The 25881-nt window shown below is 35.6% G+C and overlaps 3 protein-coding genes and 1 pseudogene across 3 annotated transcripts; all 4 read left to right on the forward strand.

Moving 5' to 3' along the window:
• Positions 1-1052: 1052 nt before the first annotated feature.
• On the forward strand, positions 1053-6624 carry LOC127437936 (amine sulfotransferase-like). The gene is made up of 6 exons (XM_051693104.1): positions 1053-1300; positions 1773-1975; positions 2144-2270; positions 2455-2549; positions 2656-2830; positions 3493-6624. The coding sequence occupies exons 1-6, from the start codon at positions 1135-1137 to the stop codon at positions 3618-3620; spliced, it is 894 nt and encodes a 297-aa protein (XP_051549064.1). The 5' UTR covers positions 1053-1134; the 3' UTR covers positions 3621-6624.
• Positions 6625-8825: 2201 nt separating this feature from the next.
• LOC127438067 (amine sulfotransferase-like) lies at positions 8826-12815 on the forward strand (annotated as a pseudogene).
• A 370-nt stretch (positions 12816-13185) lies between these two features.
• Positions 13186-16306, forward strand: LOC127437934 (amine sulfotransferase-like). The gene is made up of 6 exons (XM_051693103.1): positions 13186-13441; positions 14672-14874; positions 14952-15078; positions 15170-15264; positions 15416-15596; positions 15974-16306. The coding sequence occupies exons 1-6, from the start codon at positions 13276-13278 to the stop codon at positions 16099-16101; spliced, it is 900 nt and encodes a 299-aa protein (XP_051549063.1). The 5' UTR covers positions 13186-13275; the 3' UTR covers positions 16102-16306.
• Positions 16307-16461: 155 nt separating this feature from the next.
• rrp36 (ribosomal RNA processing 36) lies at positions 16462-25504 on the forward strand. Its single transcript, XM_051693101.1, has 8 exons — positions 16462-16894; positions 17320-17761; positions 21163-21301; positions 21488-21554; positions 21684-21788; positions 21878-21952; positions 23667-23784; positions 24320-25504. The coding sequence occupies exons 2-8, from the start codon at positions 17326-17328 to the stop codon at positions 24460-24462; spliced, it is 1083 nt and encodes a 360-aa protein (XP_051549061.1). The 5' UTR covers positions 16462-16894; positions 17320-17325; the 3' UTR covers positions 24463-25504.
• The last annotated feature ends 377 nt before the right edge of the window (positions 25505-25881 follow it).

Consider the following 25881-nt stretch of genomic DNA (forward strand, 5'->3'; position numbering starts at 1 on the left):
TGCCATGACAGTACACAGTTTAAATTTAGTGTAGGACACAGTCAGTCTAGTATAGATTAAGCTCAGATCAGCAGATGCTTGTCTCATTGCCAGTTACGATAATCAGGGGCAGTTCTAGAGGGGCAGCAGTCTATATACTGTATATATATATATATATATATATAATAAGACATTTCCAAGTAAAAGATGACATAACATTTCAAATTGTATCTAGCTATTAAAAACCATGTAGCACTGCCCTTTGGATAAATAGCTCGAATGGAGGTGAGGCCCTTCTAAAATCTTCAGTTCCTCAGTGGATGACCAGTAGATGTCAGCAAACACCATCCAGTTCAAGTCACTTTCCCATTTACTGTACAAAAAAAAAAATCAGATATTACAAATTGCTTATGTAAAATTACTACAATTACAGCATCATTTCAGTTTGGAAGTGCACACAGTATACTGAGCACAGTGTATATTGAGAGCAATCTATTCATTTTCAATTATCAAGGTTATCCAAGGTCAAAAATGTAATTATTTTCCCATTGTAACCACATAAGTATATACCATACATAAATAAAATTATTTTAATTAATTATTGGTGGAGTTCATCAGAGTGCACAGGTATGAGAGATGTTCCAAATAATTTTAAACCAAAAATTAATGATTTACTCTGAAATTGCTTTTAATAACTTAGTGACAAAGACAATTTATTTTCTTTTAGACTTTTTTTCTTAATGTTTTAAGGACGTACAGTATATACAGTATATGGTCAGTTCAACATTGATCCCAATGTATTAATGTATAAATGCTCAAACATAAAATTGGACTCAAATACAACCACAATTTGTGCACTTTACACTGGTATTTGCATTATGTTCAATCATTTATGTTTAAACGTCATATATTCTGAACTTTACTATTGATTTTCCTGTTTAAAGAGCAAAAATCAAGACTGATAAGAAGAAATATTCAGTTTGATATTGAGTGCAAAGTTCAAGTCTTTAGCCAAAATAATTCTTTAACTGATTATGTAACAGTACATGATAAATCTGTGTGAATAAAGCAAGGTCCTCTCCATAATTTACAGTGTTTCAGCAGGAGGACAAGCAAGACGTGATTCTGTTGATTTGGTTCAGGTAGAACTCAAAAATGGCTCAGCAGGAATACAAGATGCTCAGTGACAACCTGGTAACATACAAGGGAATGGTCTTTCCAGTGGATGGCTTGCATGATATTACTAAAGACTATATTGACAGTTTAGATGAATTTGAAATAAGGGATGATGATGTCTTTATTGTTACCTACCCAAAATCTGGTAAGTGAGATGTTGAGATATGAGAAGGCATTTTTACACTTGGACAGCTTGCTCTGGACCTCATAATTCAGTCACCCTCTTGTATAATACAAAAGTTAGACAGAATGTTAGCCTTTCATTGCAATTTTTTTCTCCACACCATAAAAAGTTAATGGTGACTAAGGCTGTAAATCGACAGAAGAGAAATTACATGTAAGCCTATGAAGTTTATGTGGACTGAAATGTTTATAACATTACTTTAGAACATTAGAGACCATGTTTAACATACCACACGATGGTAAAATCACAAATGACTGTAAATGACATTGGTATGCCTTCATTATTTATTATTTCTTCTAGACAGCCAAGAGATCGAATGGAGACGTTTGCTCCTGCTTCTCAGATTTTATCCAGTAATCTCACATGTGTCTCCACAGTCTCACAAACTGTTCTCAGACTTGGCAAGATACCAAAGTCTTTCTACTTTCCTCAGGTACGGTATGGACCCAACGTATCATGACTTTAGTGTATGAGGAAGATTTCCCTGAAAAAGTGGACACAACCACGTACAAGCAGGTGCCCTGGTTAGAGTTACTGCAAAAGGGGGAAGATTACAACTCACGTCCATCCCCAAGACTTTTTTCTACCCATTTACACCAGCACATGGTGCCCAAAGGGCTACAAGGAAAAGGAAAAGTGTGTATGCCTCAACCAATCAATGAACCAACCAACTAATCAATCAATCAATCAATCATTCAATCACCAGACAAGCACTAACCAAAAAAAAAAAAAAAAATTCAAAAACAGGCAGTCAAAAAAATAATTGATTAAATGTAGTTTAATACGTAATTTATTTGCTCACAGATCATCTACATCTTGAGAAACCCTAAAGATGTCATGGTGTCATATTTCCATTTCTCCAAAAACATGAAGACGCTGGATAGCTCTGAGAGCTACAATGAGATGCTGGAGAAGTTCTTCTCAGGACGAAGTAAGAACCTTACAGAACTTGAAATGTAGATTTTTAAATAGTCTCTTTGTTTTCTCTGAATCTGGGAATAGTTGTTTAGTTGTTAATAGTCTAAGACAGGTTTTTTCTAAATTGTTGATACAAAGGACCCCAAAATATGATAATCCCCTTGTTGACTTAATGACTTGTTGTGCTTGGTTTGTAGTGCTTGGTGGCTGTTGGTTTGACCAAGTCAAAGGATGGATCACAAATAAAGACAAATACAACATCCTGTTCCTTACTTATGAAGAGATGATCAAGGTGATAATTGTTTGGGAATGGTTGACCAAGCTTTATACAGTATATACATACCTTTAAAACTGACCAATGGAATCTAATGACATTTAAAGCTTCCATCTTTAATCAGGACCTCAGATCCGTCATACACAAAATCTGTGAGTTTGTTGGGAAGAATCTGTCGGATGCAGCGATTGATAAAGTGGTGGAGACAGCCACTTTCAATCACATGAAGAAAGACCCCATAGCCAACTATGAATTCTTTCCTTATGCTGTCCGTCCAAAAGAACTATTCATGCGCAAAGGTCAGTCAAAACTAATAATCATTAGTTTGCAGTAGAATCATCCATTGGTCATTAAAAAAGCATAAAGTATCAAACTAGTCATCTAGCGCTGGCCGATATACAACGAATATTCTCAGTATATTCGCAAGCCCCGTTCATACATGCAACCAGGTAAATTACAGGAAAATCGTTGGGTTGCATTTACTGGCAAATGTACCAAATGTGGCGTTCACACATACAGTACCATCAATAAGGAAATTTGTAGGTAATGATTCAACTTTGCATCAAGGAAAATAGCTAGAGCAAAATTTACCAGTATTTTCAAAACGGTCATGTTCACACATTATCTCTAAATTGGAAATTGTAGGTAATTTTCTGGAAAAGGCTGTATGTGTGAATACTACTGTGAAATTTGCAATGATTTTAATGAGTTGATGACCACGTCATAAGAGTGCTGTAATTTCACACTTTTTCCTTGTAAATGAGACAATTTAATAGCATTTCACGAGTTCACTGGTCCATATATTCCTGGATAGCATTAAGGTAAATGGATTTGCCATGCTGGCGATAATAGAGGAGCTTGAGCACGGCATAAATTTCAGTAGCAAAGTTCAATTCAATTTATTGGTTCAAAACTCTGATTCAATGATTTGTTTAACGTGTTTTAACATACTGTGTGACAGGAACAGTTGGCGACTGGAAGAATGCTTTAACAGTGGCTCAGAATGAACGATTTGACCAGGTCTACCAAGAAAGAATGAAGGGTCTTCCTCTTGACTTTAACTGGGACATCTCAGAGTTACTTGGCTAAAAACCAACACATTGTGGATATGTTATAAAATATCTAATATAAGCTAGTATATAGCCAATTGTGCATCACTAAACAGAGTTTCTGAGCTTATATGCAATGTCAAGATGTCTGAAAAGTTTATATCAGTATTTATTAATACACTATGTGGCCAAAAGTATGTGAACACCCACTTTTATGGAACAGTTAAGGGCCCCCTCGCCAACTGTTGCAATAAAATTGAATACACAGTTTCATTGTATGCCATAGCGATTTGTCACTAGTATAGCAAAATCCGTTAATTAAAAAAGCGTGTCCTGTGAGGGACAAATTAATTTCACATGTATTATTCTCATATTTAACCTGTATTCTAGCTCTTGCTTCTTTTGTTGCATTACCGTGTCTAAGATGTAGGACTTCTAAGAGATAGCGTACCAGACATATCCATCTAGCATAAGTCAAACATTTACAAGTGAGATGGCATGGGCCAGAGAATGAGTTAGTCATTGGGTCAACCTGACATAGTGACATAATGTGTTTATGCAAGTAACCAGTTAGAGATTTAGTTGAATTAGGAAAGATCTTGTTTGTTTGAAATGGTATAAAACTCATGTGTAGTGGGATGATTGTTGGGAGACTTCTTTTGAATGAGGGACTTCTTACCCAAATTGTAAAAAGAATCCTCTTCATTGTGTTATTTTTCTTTATTGGAAAATTCCCTGAAAGTCCACATACTTTTGACTGTATAGTGTATCTTTCAACTAGTGCATGGCCGGCCTGTGGGTTTGTTTTGCCCTAGGCAAAATCATGAAAATGTGCCTCTGGTGTGAAAATTGTCATAACTTTAAAACATCCTAGAACCACTGCAAACGTGATGAGCAGATCTTGTTTTTATAGAAAGCATTAAAAAAATGCACTATACTGTATAGCTCAGTTGAGGACAAATAACGTGTCCAAAAGATTTTCTTTTTTTTTTTTTCTCCACCAACATGAAAATGTTAGGTTAAAATGTACATGCATGCATAAGGGAATATGTGTATTTTAGGTGCTATGACAAGTCACCATTTTATTGGCTTATTTTGATCACCTTTCAACCTTTTTCTAGAAGTACAAATAAACCAGTGTCTCAATTAAAATGAGGTCATGGAAACTGCAAGTATGACAATTACTGGGTAACATTTTACAATAAGGTTTGCATTAGGTCTCATTAACAATGTATATTACAATTTTCCAGCATTTATCAATCTTGGCTAATGTCAATTTATAAAAATAAAATTGTTTACTGTTTATGTTAGTTTATATTGTATTAACTAATCTTAACTTATACAATTTTTAATGTTAAAAATTGACTAATATATGTAGAAATTAACATTAACTAAAATTATTAGGTATTGTTCAATGTTAGTTCATGTTAACTAAAGTAGATAACTAATGTTAACAAATACAACTATAAGTGTTACCCATTAAAGATACCCAAAATAAGAAAATGCCGTTTAAAATAGTTTTAGATAGTTTTAATAGTACAGGACACTGCTGACAATGCTTGAAATTCCATTTCACCTACCCACATACTGTATGTGTGAATGTTTATTTAGAGCAACAAAATCAATGAAAACAAAAAGTTGACGGCTAAAATGTTTGCAGAATTGAATAGAAGTTAAAACATCAATCAGGAAAATCAGATAACTAGAGCAATAAAATTAAAACAATTTAAATTGGGCCAATAAACACGACACCTTGAAATATATATTTGTAAACAAATGTAAAGAATAAACACATACTTCTTAGAGAGATATTCCAGATTAATTAGTCATATTTTCACTCTATGTTAGTTTTTTGCATCTTTATATCGACAGTGTCTGAATTCATTCCCCAGCAGATTATTCTTGAGAAAACGTGAAAAGCCATAATGATTTGACAAATGCTGTTTCTGCTATCCTTTACAGAAAATAAACCTCAAAGACTCAAATAGCCACAAAGCAATATTTTTCATAACTTATTACCTGCGTTTCTGTCAGGCATGAACATTATTCAGCAAGGTGCGATTTGTGTCTAATAAAACTGTTATTGTCGCTGTCCTGTCACTCTGTCAGTCTGGCTTTTTGTGTGACAGGGTCATGACATCAGGGGCAGACTGGTTATGGGGAGAACCGGGAGTTTTCCCGGTGTGCCGGCCATGAAACAGGGCCGAACGGGCCACGATGAACTGTAATGGGCAGCCGTGTTATGCCGAACGGGCCGCGACAGGCTAAAGAGGGCCGAAAAATGGCACCACGATATACAGAAAAGGACAGTGACAGGAGGCGGAGGAGCCCGCTGCTGACCGCCAGGAGGTGGAGGAGCCTGCTGCTGTCTGACAGGAGGCAGAGGAGCCCGCTGCTGACCGCCAGGAGGTGGATGAGCCCGCTGCTGACCACCAGGAGGCAGAGGAGCCCGCTGCTGTCTGACAGGAGGCAGAGGAGCCTGCTGCTGACCACCAGGAGGCAGAGGAGCCCGCTGCTGACCACCAGGAGATGGTGGCTGTTACTGCAGCAGTGCTTCTCACCACCCGGAAGAGGAGGAGAAGGGCATCTACTCCTCTGCCAGCGCTCACAGCCATGGAGGCCATTCTCCTGCTGCTGCCAGCGTTCAAGGCCATGCATGCCGTTCCCGCAGGGCAATGATTTATGTCATAAGCGCAAAGTCAGTGGGCATGGCCATGAAGTTTTGGTATTTTGGCGAAATTGCCCGCGCAATGCACAAATGGGCTGGGTCAAGTGCAATTTAATTTTGAGGTTCTTCTCCGGTTTTTCCACCGTCTGTGTCCTATTATATAGTCCATTCCATCAAGCACCAATGATTTAAACAAAGACAGCACATTCATAAGAAGTAAATGGACTGTATGCAATGTATTAGAAGAATTGAAAATTGTGTTCTTTTGTGCATTAACTGCATCTTTGTTGAATGTCAGGAATATTTCTATGACAGTGACACGCTCCTTTTATATCTTGTAAGAATTTGGATGTAGGCGCCATTAAATTAAAGAGAATATAGGTATTATTAATGGTTTTTTTTCTACTGAGACACAAATCATGGCTAGTGTTAATAACGATTGTATCAGCACACACTTCACTTCTACAGGTTGATTTTGATTTTTAAAAATGTTATTAATTTTTTGAAACACGAAAAAATTAAACAAAAAATATTTCTAAATTCAAATTACACTTCAAACTAAATGAAAATATAATCAAAATAATGAAGTGGTCAAACAAATCATGCAAATATTTTACTCTCTCCTTCCACCGGCCTCTTCTGTGGTGACTTAAAAATCACTCTACAACAACAGGTAAGAAATTACTAGTAGGCTACTAATTAAAAAATAAATACATATGTAAATATACAATAATAATACATAAAACATAACAATAATAATAATAATAATAATAATAATAATTGAAAAAATAAACCAAGACCTCTAGAAAATTTAACACAAATCTCATACATTTTTGTTTCAACAAACGGCTACAACAGTGATCGTCATTGACATAGTTTGATGTTTTGTACTTTGAGAATTTGGACATGAACTTTATTACCAGATGCTGGTGGAATCTCCAAACTTCAAATGCAGGAACTGAATTTGGACTGCGCTGAGTTAATAGGTGGTATTGAAATCTCTTAGTGCAATGATATACAGGTATTTCTCAGGAAAATAGCAAATTGTGCTTTGCGCCACTTCATCTACATACAATACACTCACAGTTTGCTGGCCTACACCCAAAGTAGCGCAAACATTCCCTCCCATGCCCACTTGCGCTTTGCGCAATTGGATAAGACTTTGAGCACGGTCGTAGCATGTAGAGCTGCGCTTTGCGCGCTCACAAAAATAGAGCCCGAATTATGAGACATGTAATGTTTGAAAAAAACAAAGAAAGGTATATATACTTAGTAGAATATTTTTATTGGGTGTCATTTCCAATCAGGCTTTAATTTTGCCAAATTATGGAAAAATTATGTGAAAATATTATTTAATTGTGTGTATTTAGAATCTGACTTGGTCTGTTGTCTGTTGTCTGAATCGCTCATTTCGGTAGTTTTTGCATTGATTCTTATGGAGACCGTAACCAAAAAACAGTCAAAGTCCCTTTCAAGGCAAGTCAGTCCACTCGGTGGCCATCTTGGGAACGTTCACTGTCAGCTATTTTCTATTGATAGAATTGCCATTCAACTACAGCTTCTATCTACTTGGATGGGGAAAGACCGAAATCTCCAAAAGGGTTGGTCAAGATTACAATTAAATTACATATATTCAAATCAGCAGTAAAATCAGAACACACTGGTATCATAAATTGTACTTCTTTTGCTCAAATCATACTAAAAAAATGCTATTTTTCAGCTGGTTCAGCTAATATGCATGTGCGTTCTCAAGTTGGCTGAAAGACGATGTACACTCATTGAGCACTTTATTAGGAACACCTGTACACCTCCTTATTCATGTGATTATTTAATCAGCCAATCATGTAGCAGCACTGCAATGCTTAAAATCATGCAGATACGGTTCAGGAGCTTTAGTTAATGTTCACGTCAACCATCACAATGGGGAAAAAATGTGATCTTAACCCACACAAAATCCACACTAGCTCGAATTCCGCTTCTGAACAGTCTTTCAGATGAAGTGTATCCCAGAGTTCATCGTGTTCAGGAGTCCACACCCCGCTTCCCAATGAGAAGTAGTGTATTTTCACCAAGCTGTCAAGAAAATTCATTTTAGATGTAGAAACCCAAAGAGAAAGTGTCAAATTAATAAATTTAAAGAGCCTTGACAAGTCCCATGTAAATCTCATTTCATTTAACCCTGAACCTGTTTACGACCATTTTTCTTGATGTATGAAAATGATGGTTGCATTTGAGTTCATTACCACTGGTTCCAAAATACAGTATACACAATTAGTCATTACTCATTTAATTTCATTAGCCATGTCTTTTGACCTATACTATTACATTTCCAATTTGAAGAGGACTGACAAGAAGAGAAACATTTTAACGTCACCGTAGTGAGTACAAAGTTTGGCTCAGAACAAGCAAAAAAAAAAAAAAAAAAAAAAAAACTTTAACTAATGAAGAATAACAGTAAATATCAAACTTTTTTTTTTTTCCAAATAAATCTGGAGTGTATAAATCTGCTTGTATCAAACCATGGCCCCTCCATAATGTACAGAAAGAGTGTTGGTTTGGTTCAGAAACAGCTCAAACATGGCTAAGCAGGAATACATGTTGCTTAGTGACAACCTGTTAACATACAAAGGAATGGTCTTTCCATTGCATGGCTTGCATGATGTTACTACAGACTATATTGACAGTTTAGAGGAATTTGAAATAAAAAATGATGATGTCTTTGTTATTACATTTCCGAAATCAGGTAAGTAAGATCTTGAGACATGTGAAGGCAAGAAAGCTTTATTTGGACTTCAGAATATTACTGTAGAACATTAAATAATTTTTTCTTTTAAATCACACAGAATGGAAAAAGCACAAATTATGTGTTTTTAGAATATGATTGTTTCTTAGGCAATAGATTAAATGGAGAACAAATTAAGAATTTTGCTGACGTCTCCTGCTTCTAAGATTGTTATAACAGAAATTTCTGTGATATAAAAATGGAAAAACAGAGGTGAGAGAGATTTACGTGATCTGCATGTTTGTTCAGTGATGGCAAACTAATGAAACTTAGTGAAATTTTGTCAACTTTGTATGTGCAACTGTTTTATAATTAAGGTTACTGTATGTACAAGAGACATGTATTGAGTAGGCTGTCTATGCTTTTCAGGGCATTTTAAGCTTCTGCAGAGTTTCACTGAATCTTCTTCTTGCTTCTACAACACTGTTTCATTCAGGAACACTTCCGTCAAATTAATATTTCGACTTAAATACTTTGTATAAATAGTTTTATTCACTAACTGTATAAACAGTTGAAGCAATCTGTTCGTGTTGCCGATTTGGTTCTGTTCTGGACAAACTTCCCACCTATCCATGAAGCCATGCATGGACAGAGCAGGGAGTGCAGTAAATAAAAAAAATATAGGGGTATCAAAACAGAACCAGCAGAATTATTTCAAGATTGTACAATTTGTTTTTAACATTTCTGACAGTGCAACATGGTACAATTGTTCATTTGCATTATAGATTAAATGGGCACTTAAAAGAACTTCAAATATTGTATTTGAAGTTGTGAAATCAAGAACAAGGTGCAATAACACATGGAGATAGGAATTTCAAATTGGCAATCAACTGTAGTCTAAGAGCACAGAACAACAAGACTGATGTAGAGAAAACTTAAGGCAAAGCTGCCATTCTAGATGTGTAGCTGAGGTTGGAGGAGGGTGGTTAAATGCAGCTTGTATCCATGCAATGGAAAGGCTGCTAAGGCAATGAATAAACAGAGGATTTAACTAGAACCGCTCTGCTAAGTGTCTGAATTGTATTTGGTAGACATCATTATCAGCTGAGCATTGCAAGCTTGACTAACATGACCTGCCTGAATCGACACTACACTTGATTTCATGTACGGTATGGACCCAACGGATCATGACTTCATACCACATACGAGCAGATGCCCTGGTTAGAGTTACTTCAAAAGGGGAAAGATTATGTCTCACGTCCATCCCCAAGGCTTTTCTGTTCCCATTTACACGAGCACATGGTGCCTAAGGGGCTACAAGGAAAAGGAAAAGTGTGTATGCAGTAATCAATCAATCAATGACTGACCGACCAATAAACTTGCATTTTCATTAAAATATATTTAATTTTAATATGTCACTTTTTTGCTCACAGATCATCTACATCATGAGAAAACCTAAAGATGTCATGGTGTCATATTTCCATTACTCCAAAAACATGAAGGAACTGGATTCTTCCAAAAGCTATGATGAGATGCTGGAGAAGTTCTTCACAGGATTGAGTATGAACCTTACAGAACTTCAGACTCTTTCCAAATATTCTGCCCTTCAATTTATGTATTGACATAAACCTTAAAATCTTTATACATTGTATAAAATTACAAAGAACAAAATACATGTGAAAGTGTAGCCTGACCTGACATTTATGAAAAATACTTTTTTTGGTAAACACTTATAAACCTTTACATAGCTGACACCTGCCTAAATGTTCCCCATCATGGTTTTATTGTGTTCACCCCTTTACCTAAAAGCTATTTGTTAGGGGTAATGCTTGGAAGGTCTTGAACCAGCAGGAAAATCTGACATCAATTACTTGATGTTGTGTTTGTAGTGCTTGGTGGCTGTTTGTTTGACCAAGTCAAAGGATGGATGACAAATAAAGACAAATACAACATCCTGATCCTGAGGTGAGAATTGTTTGAGCATAGTTTCTAAATAACAACCTATTTTCCATTAAGATATATTCATCATTCTAACATTAAATAATGTATATTTCTGGAAAGAGTGTATTTCCAATGCATCAGCTCACCTGGCTGTAATATTCAACTAAACCCAAAGACTTTGATTAGATGGTTTAGGTACATTTAATCAGAGTTCAAGCTAAACTCTAGAAGAAAGTGGCTCTCCAGCAGTAGAAATATGTAACCCTGAGGAGACAGGTGGAGTTCTATCAGCCGCTTGTTCTATCTTGTATTCATACATGTTGAGACTTTGAGGAGTTGAACATCTTTGGCAACCAAATAACCTAAACACTTTAATAGATATGCAGTCTAGATCTCGATATATATTTGCGGGCCAAATGAGTGGGTGCTAGTGCGTGCCAGGGCCAGTTGCGTTCCCACTGTCACTTCCGGGATTTCATCGTGCCTCCTTGAGGGCTTCTCGGGGCCAACCAGCCAAGCGCCCTGGCCAACCGATTACCCATGGGCCAAAGAAGCCCAACTGGGGTTTGAGGCGGGGTCAATGTCAAAGTCAGAGTTTTACTGAGTCAGGTCAGAGGTTTCGTCACATACTCATTTCCCAGTCTTTCATATTTAGCTATCAGCTTTTCTCAACACATCAATGGAGAATGGAGAATTGTCAGTAATGATCAGTAGACAAAATCAGGGCTCTTCTATATATCTCGGCTGATGAAAATGTGCAACATCAGGTCGGCGGCATCTGCCGAAATGAAGACGTTATTAAGTAGATTGTCGACAAACTTGCCAAGTTGTGTATCCAGTGCAAAATTGTACAGGTTCGGGAAAAAAATTATTTTCAGACACAGTTCAAATCTGTGTTCATATTGAGGGCGAGGTAGCCTCCAGAGTCTGATACCTTAGCTTGAGTTTCCCTCTTGCTTTTGAAATTGGCAGGGTGTGTGATGTTGGCACCAGGGTGGTGTATTAGGGGCAGGTTTTAGGGCAACACTGAGGGGCTATTGGCCCAATGTTGGAAATGCAGATCAATTTTGGTCTTGTGGCTCGAGGTCAGAAGCTATTGGCCTCGGCTGACCAGTTGATGCCACTAGCTCGCACTGGCCCAATAGTGGAAAAGCTTCTATTGTTAAGTCAGGTTGAGTCGTTTCCTTTATCTGTTGAATTGGTGAAAATTAAAACAACATAGCTTGTATTATCTTACTTGTTTATACATTTGATAATATTTTAAAGAAAACCTACCTTAATATCACAGACAACAAAATATGAACACATACATCTGTATGCTTTCTATTTAGAACTTGTATTGGTCATAAGCAACTGAGAAAACATCTGCTTAAATCTATTCAATTCCATTGGTCATATGACAACTCGTAATATTTTGTACAATATGGTGTCTAATGCTTTCATCTGTGATCAGGACCTCAGATCGGTCATTCTGAAAATCTGAGTTTGTGGGAAAGAATCTGTCGGATACAGCGATTGATAAAGTGGTGGAGACAGCCACCTTCAAAAACACGAAGATAGACCCCAAAGCCAACTATGAATTCCTTCCTGAGAAAGTCATTGACTGTCCAAAAGGACTTTTTATTCTCAAAGGTCAGACAAAAGTGAAAACTCAAGTGTTTTCTTTGGTAGAATCTCTCTAAAGTATCAAGAATCAAACTGGTAGAATCAATAAATGGCAGTGGCAAATGTTGGTTAACTTTGGTAAACTTTGTCTTTTAACCTGCTGTGTTACAGGAACAGTTGGTGACCGGAAGAATGCTTTAACTGTGGCTCAGAGTGAACGATTTGACCAGGTCTACCAAGAAAGAATGAAGGGTCTTTGTCTTAAATTTCACTGGGGCATATCAGAGTTGCATGGCTGAAAAACAACACATTGTGGTTATGATATGTAATTACAATTACGGGGGGACAGTCAAGCTCAGGTCAAGTCTCGAGCCTCAAGCCCTCCGCCAGGGACAGTAAGCTACATATGTTTACGCTATCATCAATGTAGGATAACATTAACTTGCGAACTACTGAACTGATTTTATAGCCCAGATTATAGGCCATATTTTACAGGCCAAGTGTCTAATTTGAACAGTTAAAAGACTGATAGGAAAGAGAGAAAGATTCGGGTCGATATATTAAGTCCAAAGGTTGACCATAAACTAAATAAAAATATATTACACTTGAACTGATTACGTAACGGCAAAGAGAACACCCCTTTTATCAGTTAAATCTGACTCGTATTACTCTGCCTGGGTAAAGCAAGGTCCTCTCCGTAATTTAGTTTTGGCAGGAGGGAAAGTTTCAGTGTCAGTTTGGTTCAGAAACAACTCAAACATGGCTCAACAAGAATACAAGGTGCTTAGTGACAAACTGTTCACGTACAAAGGAATGGTCTTTCCAGCGTATGACACGCATGATCTTACTACGGATTATATTGACAGTTTGGAGGATTTTGAAATAAGGAATGATGATCTCTTTGTTGTTACCTTCCCGAAATCTGGTAAGTTAAGATACAGTATGAGAAGGCAGCAAAATTTATAAAGTTGTAGCAAAAAAAAAAAATTATAGCATTTTTTTGCACTTCTTGACTTTTTGTTTTGTATGCAAGTTGGTGGCACAACATCAGAGATATAGCTTAAAATAAAATTGTCAAAAAAAGACACATTTTGAATAAGAGAAATTACGTCAGACTTAAAAGTTGTATTAAAACTGCATTGGAAGCAAATTGTCAGGTAACTTAAGTTTGTTTTATATGGTAATATCTAAATGATCTGGTTTTATTCAAATCAAAAATCTGATTGAATAAAACTGAATCAACCTGACTACATAGGGTTACACCAATAAATGTCATCTTTAAGGGTCAGATCAGTGCATTTGCAAATTGCCAAAGTGTACTTTAGAACATAATCTCCATGATTGGTCTAAAGCCAAAATAAATGTAGGTATCACGGTGGTACTAGGAGGCATTTGGATCTTTAGGGTGGCAACAGGTTGTTCTTGATCATGTTTCGACGTTAGGCCCAAGGGGGGTGTCAGAAGTCAGAGGGGGGGGGGGGTTGTACAAGGAAGAAATAGGGGGGGCAGTACCCCTTCTAGCCCCCCATTAGCCCTGGTAAATATACATCTACCAATCTGTCACTGTCCCAAGTACCTCTGATCACCCTGTGTTGTTTGAGATAACCCTGTAAATCATTACCACAGGGTATAATGTCCATTACAAAACATAACATTTTAAGAAAAAAAAACTTCTAAATAACTCTAAATAACTTATTTTTTTAATTATTATTAAAATGATATTATGCATAATGAAAATGAAGCTTACATTTAGGACTAATATTTTATTATTATTATTATTATTTATTTATTTGCATTGTAACATTATTTTCAGGACAATTAAGCACATTTTACCCACCAGTTCTCGTTACTTTAATGCATTTGGACATTTTACTTTTACTATTCCCATTGTTTTCAGTGTTGATTATCATTACTGTAACAGTCATGTTTTTACATTATTACAGTAAAAAAAAAAGATGCTTTTGAATAATGTTTTTTCTTTTCAACTTTTTTAAATTTCTTTTGAGAATTGTGGGGTAAAATGAGCATAAAAGTCAATGTAAAAAATTATAATGATCCCCAAAATAGGCCTCATTTTCATAATGCAAAATGTAATTTCTAATTTGTCTCTTTCGATTTTAGATTAAAATTGCTTGCCACTACTTAACTCCCACAGGTACTATATGGACCCAACGGATCATTACTTTACTATTTGAGGAAGATTTCCCTGAAAAAGTGAACCAAATCACGTACGAGCAGATGCCTTGGCTAGAGTTTCGGGAAAAGGAAAAAGATTACACCTCACGTCCATCCCCAAGACTTTTCTGTTCCCATTTACATGAGCACATGGCGCCTAAAGGGCTACAGGGAAAAGGAAAAGTGTGTTTGTGTTAATCAATTAATAAACTATCTTGAAGTCATGCATTCTTTTTAATATATCAATTCTTTGCTCCCAGATCATCTATGTCATGAGAAACCCCAAAGATGTCATGGTGTCATATTTCCATTTTTCGAACAACATGAAGAAACTGGATTCTTCTGAGAGCTATGATGAGATGTTGGAGAAGTTCTTCACAGGGTGGAGTAAGTGAACTTTACCAAAGTAATAATTGAAGCTCTATCCAACTATATTCAAATTTTGTAGCAATGACTCGATGTTGTGTCTGGTTTGCAGTGGTCGGTGGCTGTTGGTTTGACCACATTAAAGGATGGATCACAAATAAAGACAAATATGACATCCTGTTCCTCACGTATGAAGAGATGATAAAGGTAAAGATTTGTTTGGGAATGGCTGGCCAAACTTAATGACTGTATACTTTCCATCGAGATTTAGTCTAGCTTTCTTTTTGGCATAGCTTATTAATATTTAGGATTGGCCGATAAAATCTAATGATATTTAATGCTTCTATCTTTTAAAAAGGACCTCAGATCCGTCATTCTGAAAATCTGTGGGTTTGTTGGGAAGAATCTGTCGGATGCAGCGATTGACAAAGTGGTCGAGACAGCCACTTTCAATCACATGAAAAAAGACCCAAAAGCCAACTATGAATTCCTTCCTAAGGATGTCACAGATCGGCCACAAGGACTATTTCTGCGCAAAGGTAAGGGGGAAAAAAAGTGTTCATAGACATCCACGGTCATTCGAGCCACATCATATCCGGCATCACACTGACTGTCATCATAAATTAGTTGGACATGAAAGATATAAAGTTATGAACTAAACTTACGAAAGCATCTCCATTATCTTTTTCCGATCTTCGCCATCATGATAAAATCATGAAACTCTGAATTTCTAAATCTAAAATCTAAATTGTGCATGGATGTCTCACTGATATATGTAGCCAATTTCGTCATTATGCAATTTCTGTTCCAGGTTTTCCGCAAGATTTTTGAAGTAGTTAGTGGTGCTTGCTAATATCTGGGGCTCATATTTGGGGGTTAAGGATTTGCGCTTAATGTGTTTTAACCTGTGTTACAGGAACAGTCGGGGACTGGAAGAACTCGTTAACTGTGGCCCAGAATGAACAATTTGACCAGGTCTACCAAGAAAGAACAAAGGGTCTTTCTCTTGACTTTAACTGGGACATCTCTGAGTTATTTGGCTGAAAAATAACACATTGAGATTATGTTATGTAATGTCATGAATCTATAACTACTACACCGCCCAAGGTGCACCACCAAACAGAGTTTCTGAAAGTAAATGACAAGACATGAAATGTTTTCTGAAAAGTTGTAATCAATGTTTATCAGTATCTACACAAATGTTAATAAAGATATCACAATAACCAAATATAAAAAGCATGGCATCAAATGCGCCTGGTTGGCTATTTATGGTGAGTTTTGATTGAAAACCTGACAAGATCACTGGTAATTATGTAGAAGGCATTGAATGGTCTGTAACAATCTGAATTAACAATCTGTAAATTGTTTATCAATAGTGTACTTTATACACTCATGTTGTAAATGTAGAAAAATGTTTGCAGTTTTGAAATAAGCGTGATTACAGGCATAGTAGACAACCCAAAAAAGATGAAACAAACCAAGAAATACATAAATACATCCAGACTGCACATACTCTGACAGCGCCAAAACTCTTCATTTCACAATTTCAGATGGAGTTTTACAAAAGCAGAGCTTTAATTTGAGACCTTTATTTTGACAGGAGATTTAAGAGGGGACTTTTATTTTGACACGAGTACTGTTACGCGCATGCTCTGTTCTCAATCCTCATCCGCGTGTATACGGGAAGAGCTGTTTTTCTGTTAAATATTCATCTTTAGTACGTCGTAGACAATAAATTTGACATTCTTATATTCTCCCATGTTAAAAATAAATTTATTTCACGTTCACATTCCTCTGGTCCATTCTAAAGCACAGATGTCTGCATGAAAACAACACGGTAGGCATTAACATTTCAGAATACTAGTAATAAACAAATCTGAGATATAATATCAAACTTATTGTTGACGAATGACTATAGAACATAGTCATTCTAAAGTTGGAATTCACAACTGTGTTTCCGACCTCCGTCCTACCAGTATTATAGTATCTTTAAATGTTGTCTGACTTCAGATAAGATTTTGAATCCGTATTGCATATTTTTGCATGTCCATAAACATTTGATCAGCATCAATACATTTTTTAATTATTCCATGTGGTCTCTTAATTAATATGAGGTCTTTACTGCATGCATGCTAATTATAAAAGAATGATCAAAATGCCGTTAAAATATTTTTTAGATGTAATCTAGCACGTCACATTGCAGAACATGTGAACATCCCAAACGTATTTAATGTCAACTACCCTTATTCATAATTGCTGCAGGTAATAATGGCTTCCAGAATCAAACAATACAAACAAAGTCAGAGTTCTTCAGCTCAAGTTATTAAGAAGGACAAACGAAATCAAATGCAGGCCCATGCAAAGAGACCAACCAAAATGAAAGATCAAAGCTCTGATGATGATGATGATGATGAAGAGGCTTTAGAAATGGAGCAAAACTTTGCTTTACTCAGTAAAAGGAGCTCCATGCAAACTTCAGTAGAGGATGAAGAGGGTCATTCTGAAGAGGAAGACGAGGAAATGAGAGAGGAAGATGGATCTGCAGAGGATGATGAAGCCCCTGAAGAGCATGAAGACAATGCTCTGGATGATGAAGAGGACTCAGGGAGTGATGAAGATTTGTCCGAGTCAGATAGTGAGCAGGAGGAAGCTGTTAATGAAGGAGGCAGCAAAGACAAACCATACACAGAATTCATTAAAAAAGGTATGAGGAAATTAGATCTTTATGTAGCCTTTACAATAGTAATTATTTAAAGGGATAGTTCACCATCATTGTCGTTAAAAACCTGCTGATTTAGCTTTTTCCAGGAACACAAAATAAGTTCTTTAACATAACACCCAGGCAGCCTTTTTTATCCATATAACAAAAGTGAAAAATAAATAGTCAAGATCCATAATGGACAAAAAAAGTACATAAAGTAGTTTATACGATTTGTGAGTTATTTTTTTAAACTAATTAATCGCACAGTTTTCTGTAATTGTTCACAATTAATCAAGGTACATGGTACATTAAAACAAACATTAAAATATAATCATAAGTATATTAACTCTAAAGAACTTGCAAGAAATTGGTAAATCATCATTTATTTTAATTATTTAAATATAAACATGTTTATATTAATTAGATGTTAATTAATTAGAATCAGGTATAAATCTGTTATGCAGTTGCCATAAAATCAGTGGATATGGTGTAATTAAAAGTTGGGCAAAATCTTCTGCCGTTTTCCAGTGGACGTTTTTAATAATAGGATCAAATGGTCAGATTCAATTCATTATCAAGCTTTATTGGCAAGATAGACTTAAGTTTACATTGCCAATGGACACTATATTTACATATACACTCACCAGGCACTTTATTAGGTACACCTGTACGTCTACGTATTCATGCGATTATCTAATCAGCCAATCGTGTGGCAGCAGTGTAATGAATAAAATCATGCAGATAAGGGTCAGGAGCTTCAGTTAATGTTCACATTAAGACTTGTAGAGACTTGTTGTGTGTGAAAATCCCAGGAGATCAGCAGTTACAGAAATACTCAAACCAGCCCGTCTGGCACCAACAATCATGCCAAAGTCTAAATCACTGAGATCACATTGTTTCCCCATTCTGATGGTTGATGTGAACATTAACTGAAGCTCCTGACCCATATCTGCATGATTTTATATATTACACTGCTGCCACACTATTGGCTGATTAGATAATCACATGAATAATTAGGTGTACAGGTGTACCTAATAAAGTGGCCGGTGATTGTATATATATAAAACAAATTAAGTTTAATTTGCTGAAGTTTAAAATCTTTAAACTATTATTTTCTCTGGCTGCTGATCAGTCTGTATCGCGCACATGCTTGGTTTCGCTTTAAAAACTGGTTCAGGTGACAGCGAGTAAGTGTTTTCAGGTGATGTGCTTTTTCTCCCATACCTGGCCTGCCACTTGCGGGTGAAGTCTCCATTTTCTGCAAAGTAAATCCGCTCCCGTGTTTATTATGCCTGCCAACATGTGTTGTGCATAATGAATAAGCATGCGAGTGTGTACCTCATGGACATTTATATTTGCCAGTTTTAGCCACAGGAATTGGGGAAAAACATTAGTGAAATATCAGGAAGTAAAACAAAAAAGATACTGCATTAATTGCCTAATTTTTTTTAAACACGTTAAACAGTCAACTATTAATCGCAGAAATTAGCGCGTTAAATTTTCCAGCCCTAATTCTCAATAAGAGTTTTAAAAGTCTTCTAAAGCTAGTTCTGTTTGAAGAACTAACAGAAATTTAAGTTATTAATTAAAATTCTTTAAAAAAAATCATACAGGTTTTTAACCACATAATGGTTGTCGGGAAGTTTTGGAAATGCAATTTTTTTTAAGCTATTTTTTATTTTTATTTTTGCAGTTCCACTTTGTGACGTTAGTGGAGCAGAAATTATACATTTTGGGCCTTATTCGTGAAACACCAGCAGAAAGATTTTTTGTGTAAATCATTTGTAAAGCCATTCTAAAAATTCTCAGATTCATGAATGTTTTCGTATTTTTAAAATGTTAGTTGATAGGAACGAAATTTACACCTGCTCCCGACCACGTGTAAATCATGCGTAAGACATCCGAACATGTTGTTTTCTTTCAGGAAAACTGATATGACTACATTTTGATAAAAGTACAATTAAATAAGAAATTAAAAATTAATTAATAATTAAGTTAGTGAAATTAACCTTAAAAATTATCAAATTATAAAAAAAAAGAAAAGCTTAATTTTCTTTTTTCTTCCGATATTTTGGATAGGCAGATTAATTAGCCGATATTTGGCCATTTTGAGTTAATCAACATCGACCGATTAACAGATCTTATGGCAGCTTTGTCAATACATTTTATGTTTTGAAATATTTCTTTATGAATTTTTAGTAATTGTTTGTGTAAAATATATGTCCATCTAAATTAGGGCTGCAACTAACGATTATTAGACTATTTGGTGATTATTACAACGATTAATCATTCGCTCTTAACCGATTATTCAGCTTGTGTCCTGACTTAAGGTTGTATTAAATGTGCATACTAACAATAAAGATGACAAAATCATCTTTTAAAAATACCTCTAAATGACATTCACTGAATTAAAGGGAATTTTTTTTATATTAAGTTTAATTCAGTAAAGAAATTCACTGCAAAAAAATCATATCAAGTGTTTGTCTTGTTTTCCATTTAAAATTGTCTAAAAGCAACATATAAGACTTGCTTTAAGAGAAGTGTGTTTTGTATATGTGTATTTTTTCACTTGGTTATACTTCAAAACATATTTAACTAAAATTGCCAATTTTCTTCACGATAAAAAATGCACAGTGACATATATTATGATTCAATATCATTATATAATCTAGCTGCATTAAGCGTGCGTGCTCGAAGGATGAGCGTCCCTGCGACAGAGTGTGCCTTAGCCGGGTGCAATTTCAATCTTTCCCCCTTAGATCGGGACATTTCGCGCAACTCATAGAAGAGGCGCTGACCACACAGAGAAATGCCAGTTTCGGAGTTTGTAGTTATTTACATGATCTGCTTCCGTATTATTTTAACTTTAATAAAGCTATAACACATTAAATATAACTGCATTTAAGATGCAACGTCGGGATGTTTCCTTTAAAGATGCTCGACACTCAACTTTTGCTCCAGCTCCACTTATTTCACAACGAGAGTGCTTCTGTATTTACTTATTTTGTATTATTCCCTTACTTTGCGATCTACGTCACCTGAAGCTGTTTGGAAAGTTTAGAGTGCATCTGGATTGTGAGCTGTTTTTTCTTCCTCACCTCAATTAGGCACGAGCTGCAGTGCTGCTGAATTTCATATGATCTCATGTTACGTTAAATGAGATCAAACGACTATTCGACAACGAACATTTTTGTCTACAATTTTTTTATTGTCGACGTTGTCAATAACATCGACTAATAGTTTCAGCCCTAATCTAAATTCACCAATAATCTTTTTTGGCATGATTACATAAGATATCAATGTCGGCCACCCTGTTCGCTAGATATCGGCATCGGCCATAAAAAATTAAATAAAAACATATGGTGCGACCACTAATTTCCACTCATGTCTTTGTGTTTGTACAGAATTATCAACAATGTCATTTGAGGAAATAATGATGTTACAGAATAAATTTGGAACTAAAGCATACAATAAAATTGCGTATGGTGCCAAAAGACAGCAGCAGCAGAAAAATGAGCCAATGAAACGACTGAACAAACACAAGTAAGTTAACTTGCTTTAAACTGAAACTATGGTTTTATTGCTTGACACCTGTCACTCAGTCACCTTTGATCATTGTTTGTTGTGATGCATTTTACTAATGTGAAATATGATCAATGAGTTGTTTTGTCTAGCAGTATTTGTTTATTAAGTCTATTATTTGTCTAATCTGTGTTTGTTTTGTCTCAGACCTCAGGAGATTTCTGCAAAGAAACATGTGCCTTTCCTCAGAAAAGTGATTCCCGTCAAGAAAAGGGTAAGTTAATGTTTGTTTTCCAAATACAACATGTTTGGGGCTGGTTTCATCAAAGCCTCAAATGCATTTAAACATTCTCAGCATTGGATCTTGTGGGAAAACTTGAGACTTGATATTTTTGCTCTGCAGATTTCAAGGGACCCTCGATTCGATGATCTCTCTGGAGAATACAAGCCTGAAATATTTAACCAGACATACAAATTCATTAATAACCTCCGAGAAAAGGAAACACAGGTATTTGGAAACTCATAAAGTGTGTCGAATATATTGATTCCTCATTGCTTTCATTAAATACATTTTATGTCCATTGTTATTCATTTTAGATAGTGAGGAAAAAGCTCAAGAAAGCTAAATCGGAGAGTAAGAAGGAAGAAATGAAAGCCCTGCTTAAGAGACTGGTATGTAAATGTAATGTTTTTTTTTTTTAAACTTTAAGCTTTGTTAGCTTAAAAGTGAATTGGTGGATCACATTACAAACTTTGATTTGAGCAAAAAGTGTTTGAAAATCAGACAAAAAGACAAACACACAAGACTGTGTACTTAATGTAAATGAGGGAATGAACTATCATCCCATTAATCATTGTGAATGATCTAATTGAATTAAGAGCGATGGAAAAATATAAAACTATTGATTTAGAGTTGTTGATTACAAGTATAGAACCAGTATGTTTTAATTTTATTGCATAACATTCAGATATTTACAAATATATAAGTAGTTTAAGAGTGTTGGGAAATTGCGTTGTTTAAAGTGCGTCACGGTCGCTGTAGAGCTCTTTTGCTGCGATTTTTATTTATTTTTTATTTATTTTATTTTTTTTCTTCTCGCGATTCTCTTATTGGTGGATTTTCTTCCCCTCAGTATCATAAGTGTAGTACGTCACCAGAAGTTCTGCTATTTAACACTGTTTGGTGGTAGACTGGTGGCTTCAACAGAAGAATAAACTGTACCATCCATTAAAAACCTCTTGGTAGGTTTGTCCTTTACCTCCTGAGACCCGAGCATGACTGCATTTTCCATTTCCCTTTTCGATTTGTAACTAGTAGCACCTAATAAACATGCAAAATGCAAAAACATGCAAAAAAAACAACAACAAAAAAACAATTCTAGACCATATAGTTTTCTTAAATAAATTGGGACTAAGTTGTGAAATTTTAAATGATACCAAGCTATAGAAAGTCAGATTTTTTTATTTATTAACAAATTGCTTATTATTTTTCCAGGAGTGTTGGTTATTCACGTTATAGACATTACCAGATGTTGTTAAATGTTATCAGAAATGAGCAAAAATTCAAAGTATGGGCAGCATCATCCAATCACTGCCAACCATGTTAAAATAAAATTGTACATTATAAATTCTGAATCTATGTACTGATTACCATTGTCCCATGTCTGCCAACCATGATGAGTGGTTCAGATATCATCTGCAGCCTGAAACTGAACTTATGCTCTGATTTTAGGAGTAAATTGACTTGCATAGAGAGCTATATGATGCTCCCTTGCTCCCTATTTAGTGAATGACTCAACCTCCAGTGTGCTAAAGTACACAATAGTGTACATTGTGTTTAGCAGCTTGGCGTTTCACGCTAAATCGCTCAAATACTTAAAATGGCATATCAGATGAAACTAGACACACTAAAATTTTCACTCAAACAGTTTTCAATATAAAAACTTAATTCGGTTTTTTTACCAGTTGTAGTTTTGTTGCCATTTCTCCTAAAGACAAACTCTGCTGTGATCGGCACCATGTTGTTCTGTCACATGACTCGGTGCGTCAAAAGTTTAACCCTTTACTGAGAGCACAGATTCTTCTGAACTGAGATCAGTTGGTTTCAATTCATTTAAATTATGCATTGTGTATAGCGAAGTCAAAATACAATGCCCATGCATGTGTACGCAGGATCGCATGAGGTTAAATATTTATTAGTTATTGTTAAAAAAATAGTTCGCCTGTGGAAGAAATGAATGAGATTTTTACTACCAGAACCAGTTGTGCTCTGTTGGTTATGTCAATGTTAAAGTGTCCTATACAGCTCTGATATTGTCCTTTATACTTCTGCTTATGCTCTCATGTATATCTAATTATTTTTATTTTTTTGTGTGTGTACTAACAGGAGAACCAGCAAAGAGCTCGTCAAAGGCAAGAGCAGGAAAGAGAGAAGGAACTTCAGTTCAAGAGGAAACAGAGAGAGCTGGCTGGCCAGGGACACAAACCCTTCTACCTGAAAAAATGTAAATTTAGCCATCTTTTCGTTCTGCCTATTCATCTGTTCATCTTGTTTTTGTATCCCCTTGTTTCGTTGTATTTATAGTTTATAAAGAAGCAGTGTCAGAAATGACTTTTTCCATTAAAGGGCAATTTTTACCCCTGTATTTTATTTGATATGCTATGGACAATGGTTATTATTCAGAAATATCTCATGTTGAATTAATATATTGTTTAATAATCAGAATCAAGTATTCTAGAGAAGGTTAATAAGAAATATATCAGATGTTGCAAATAAAACATTGCAATTGTTTTGCATTTTTTTGCCACTTTTGGTGGCACTTTTTCCCCTACTGTTAATTTCTGACCCTGTGTAGAAGTTATTGAATCGTTTGGAGAAGATTCATAGGTGGCTTTAAGGCAAAGTTTCTGACTTTGAGTCTGTTTACGTCAGTGCTCGTAATGTTGCGACATTTAACAAACATTTTTCATATGGTAGTTTATCTACTTGTTCAGTATACTTTAATGTGATTTATTTTGTTTTAATAAACCTCTTTGCAGCTGATAAGAAGAAGCTGGAACTCGCGGATAAATACAGCGAGTTGAAAAAGAGCGGAAAACTGGAGAACTTCTTGAGTAAGAAGAGGAAACGTAACACCACCAAGGACCGCAAAAAGCTGCCCAATCAGCACAAGGCACGCTGAATACAGACCAATCACAGCTCATCTGCTGCACTTTGTGTGGTTTGTTATCTTAGTGTGATGATGATGCAGAAGCATGTCTGCTAAATATAAGAAGTCATTTTTACCGGAGGACTATGGTATGCCAAAAGAGGGATTTCAGTTTTACAGTTTTAAAATTTCAGTTGCACAGAACTGGATAAAGATTTATTTTGTGAACAAATTTTACGTTTTGGATGTTTTACCTTAATAGCCACAGCAACTCAAGTCATTTTTCCATTCTTTGTTGTTTAATTAAAATGTGATATAAAATGTGTTTAATATTTTGGGATTTTTCTTTAGATAAAATCAAATCGCTGGTCAGACAGCAGTGGATTCATTTATTCTTTTACACTTTTCCAGTTTTACCACTAGATGGAGCTAATAACTCTTTAAAAACATTTTGCACAAATCTAAATTCAAACCCATGGAACTTAATATGCAGAAAAATCTGAACTACCACTGAATGACGTTGATCCATTTTGCGACCTCAAGGGCACTAGACATAAACCCATTTCATACACAGACATCTGTCTGCTGGATGAGTCAACTCTTATTCTCATCTACCCTCTCAAAATCCCAAAATATTTTTTCATTTCGTCTAGATCATGACCCATTTAAACATGGTCTGTATAGGCCGACATTTTTTGAAGTTTTGCACTCCGTTGTATCATGAAATTGCCTTGATAATTAAAGGCATGGTTCTCCCAAAAATAATAATAAAATAATTATTTGCATCAGTTTGATATATTAAACCCCCTTTTTCAGTTTTATTCCTGGATTTACCCACTTTATTTATAGTAAACCTTGCTGTCTTGGCACAAACACCCCTCGATGGAAAAGGCCTCAATTAATCATTTAATGACATTCTTGTGTAAAGGATGGGACAAGCGCTGTTATAAATCTTCCTAACCTGATGTTCCTCGTGCAACTAGAGTCCATCACTTCCCCTACGGGAGTGGAATTAATGCTTCATGCTAATTTAAAGAAGGGCTTTTTTTTTTTTTTTTTAATAAACAGGGCACTCCAACTGAGTCTTTGTACACGTTTCATGTTTGGTACCACACTTGCTGAATACAGAATGATAGCCTTTGTTAACCTCAGGTTTTATGTTGGAGTCATTCCCCTGCAGTTAATCCCTCTCTTTGGGTCACCCAAGGCTTTTGCAATTCTTGGGTCTGAAATCTATAGCAAACAATCCCTTCTCTTTTATCCTGAATCTGCCCTGTTAAGATGTGGTTGTATTTTTCAGGATCAGTGACTCTAAAGCTTTGGCTAAAAGGAAAATTGTAACATTTGTCATACTCTACAGTATATGGCCATTGAGACAGGTGTGATTGATGCAGTGGAGAGGAGATGGCATCAGGGAATTATTAACCGCAAAGACTATTGCAATCATCATTT

Source organism: Myxocyprinus asiaticus, chromosome 49, assembly GCF_019703515.2.
Source record: "Myxocyprinus asiaticus isolate MX2 ecotype Aquarium Trade chromosome 49, UBuf_Myxa_2, whole genome shotgun sequence".
Classification (NCBI taxonomy): Eukaryota; Metazoa; Chordata; class Actinopteri; order Cypriniformes; family Catostomidae; genus Myxocyprinus; species Myxocyprinus asiaticus.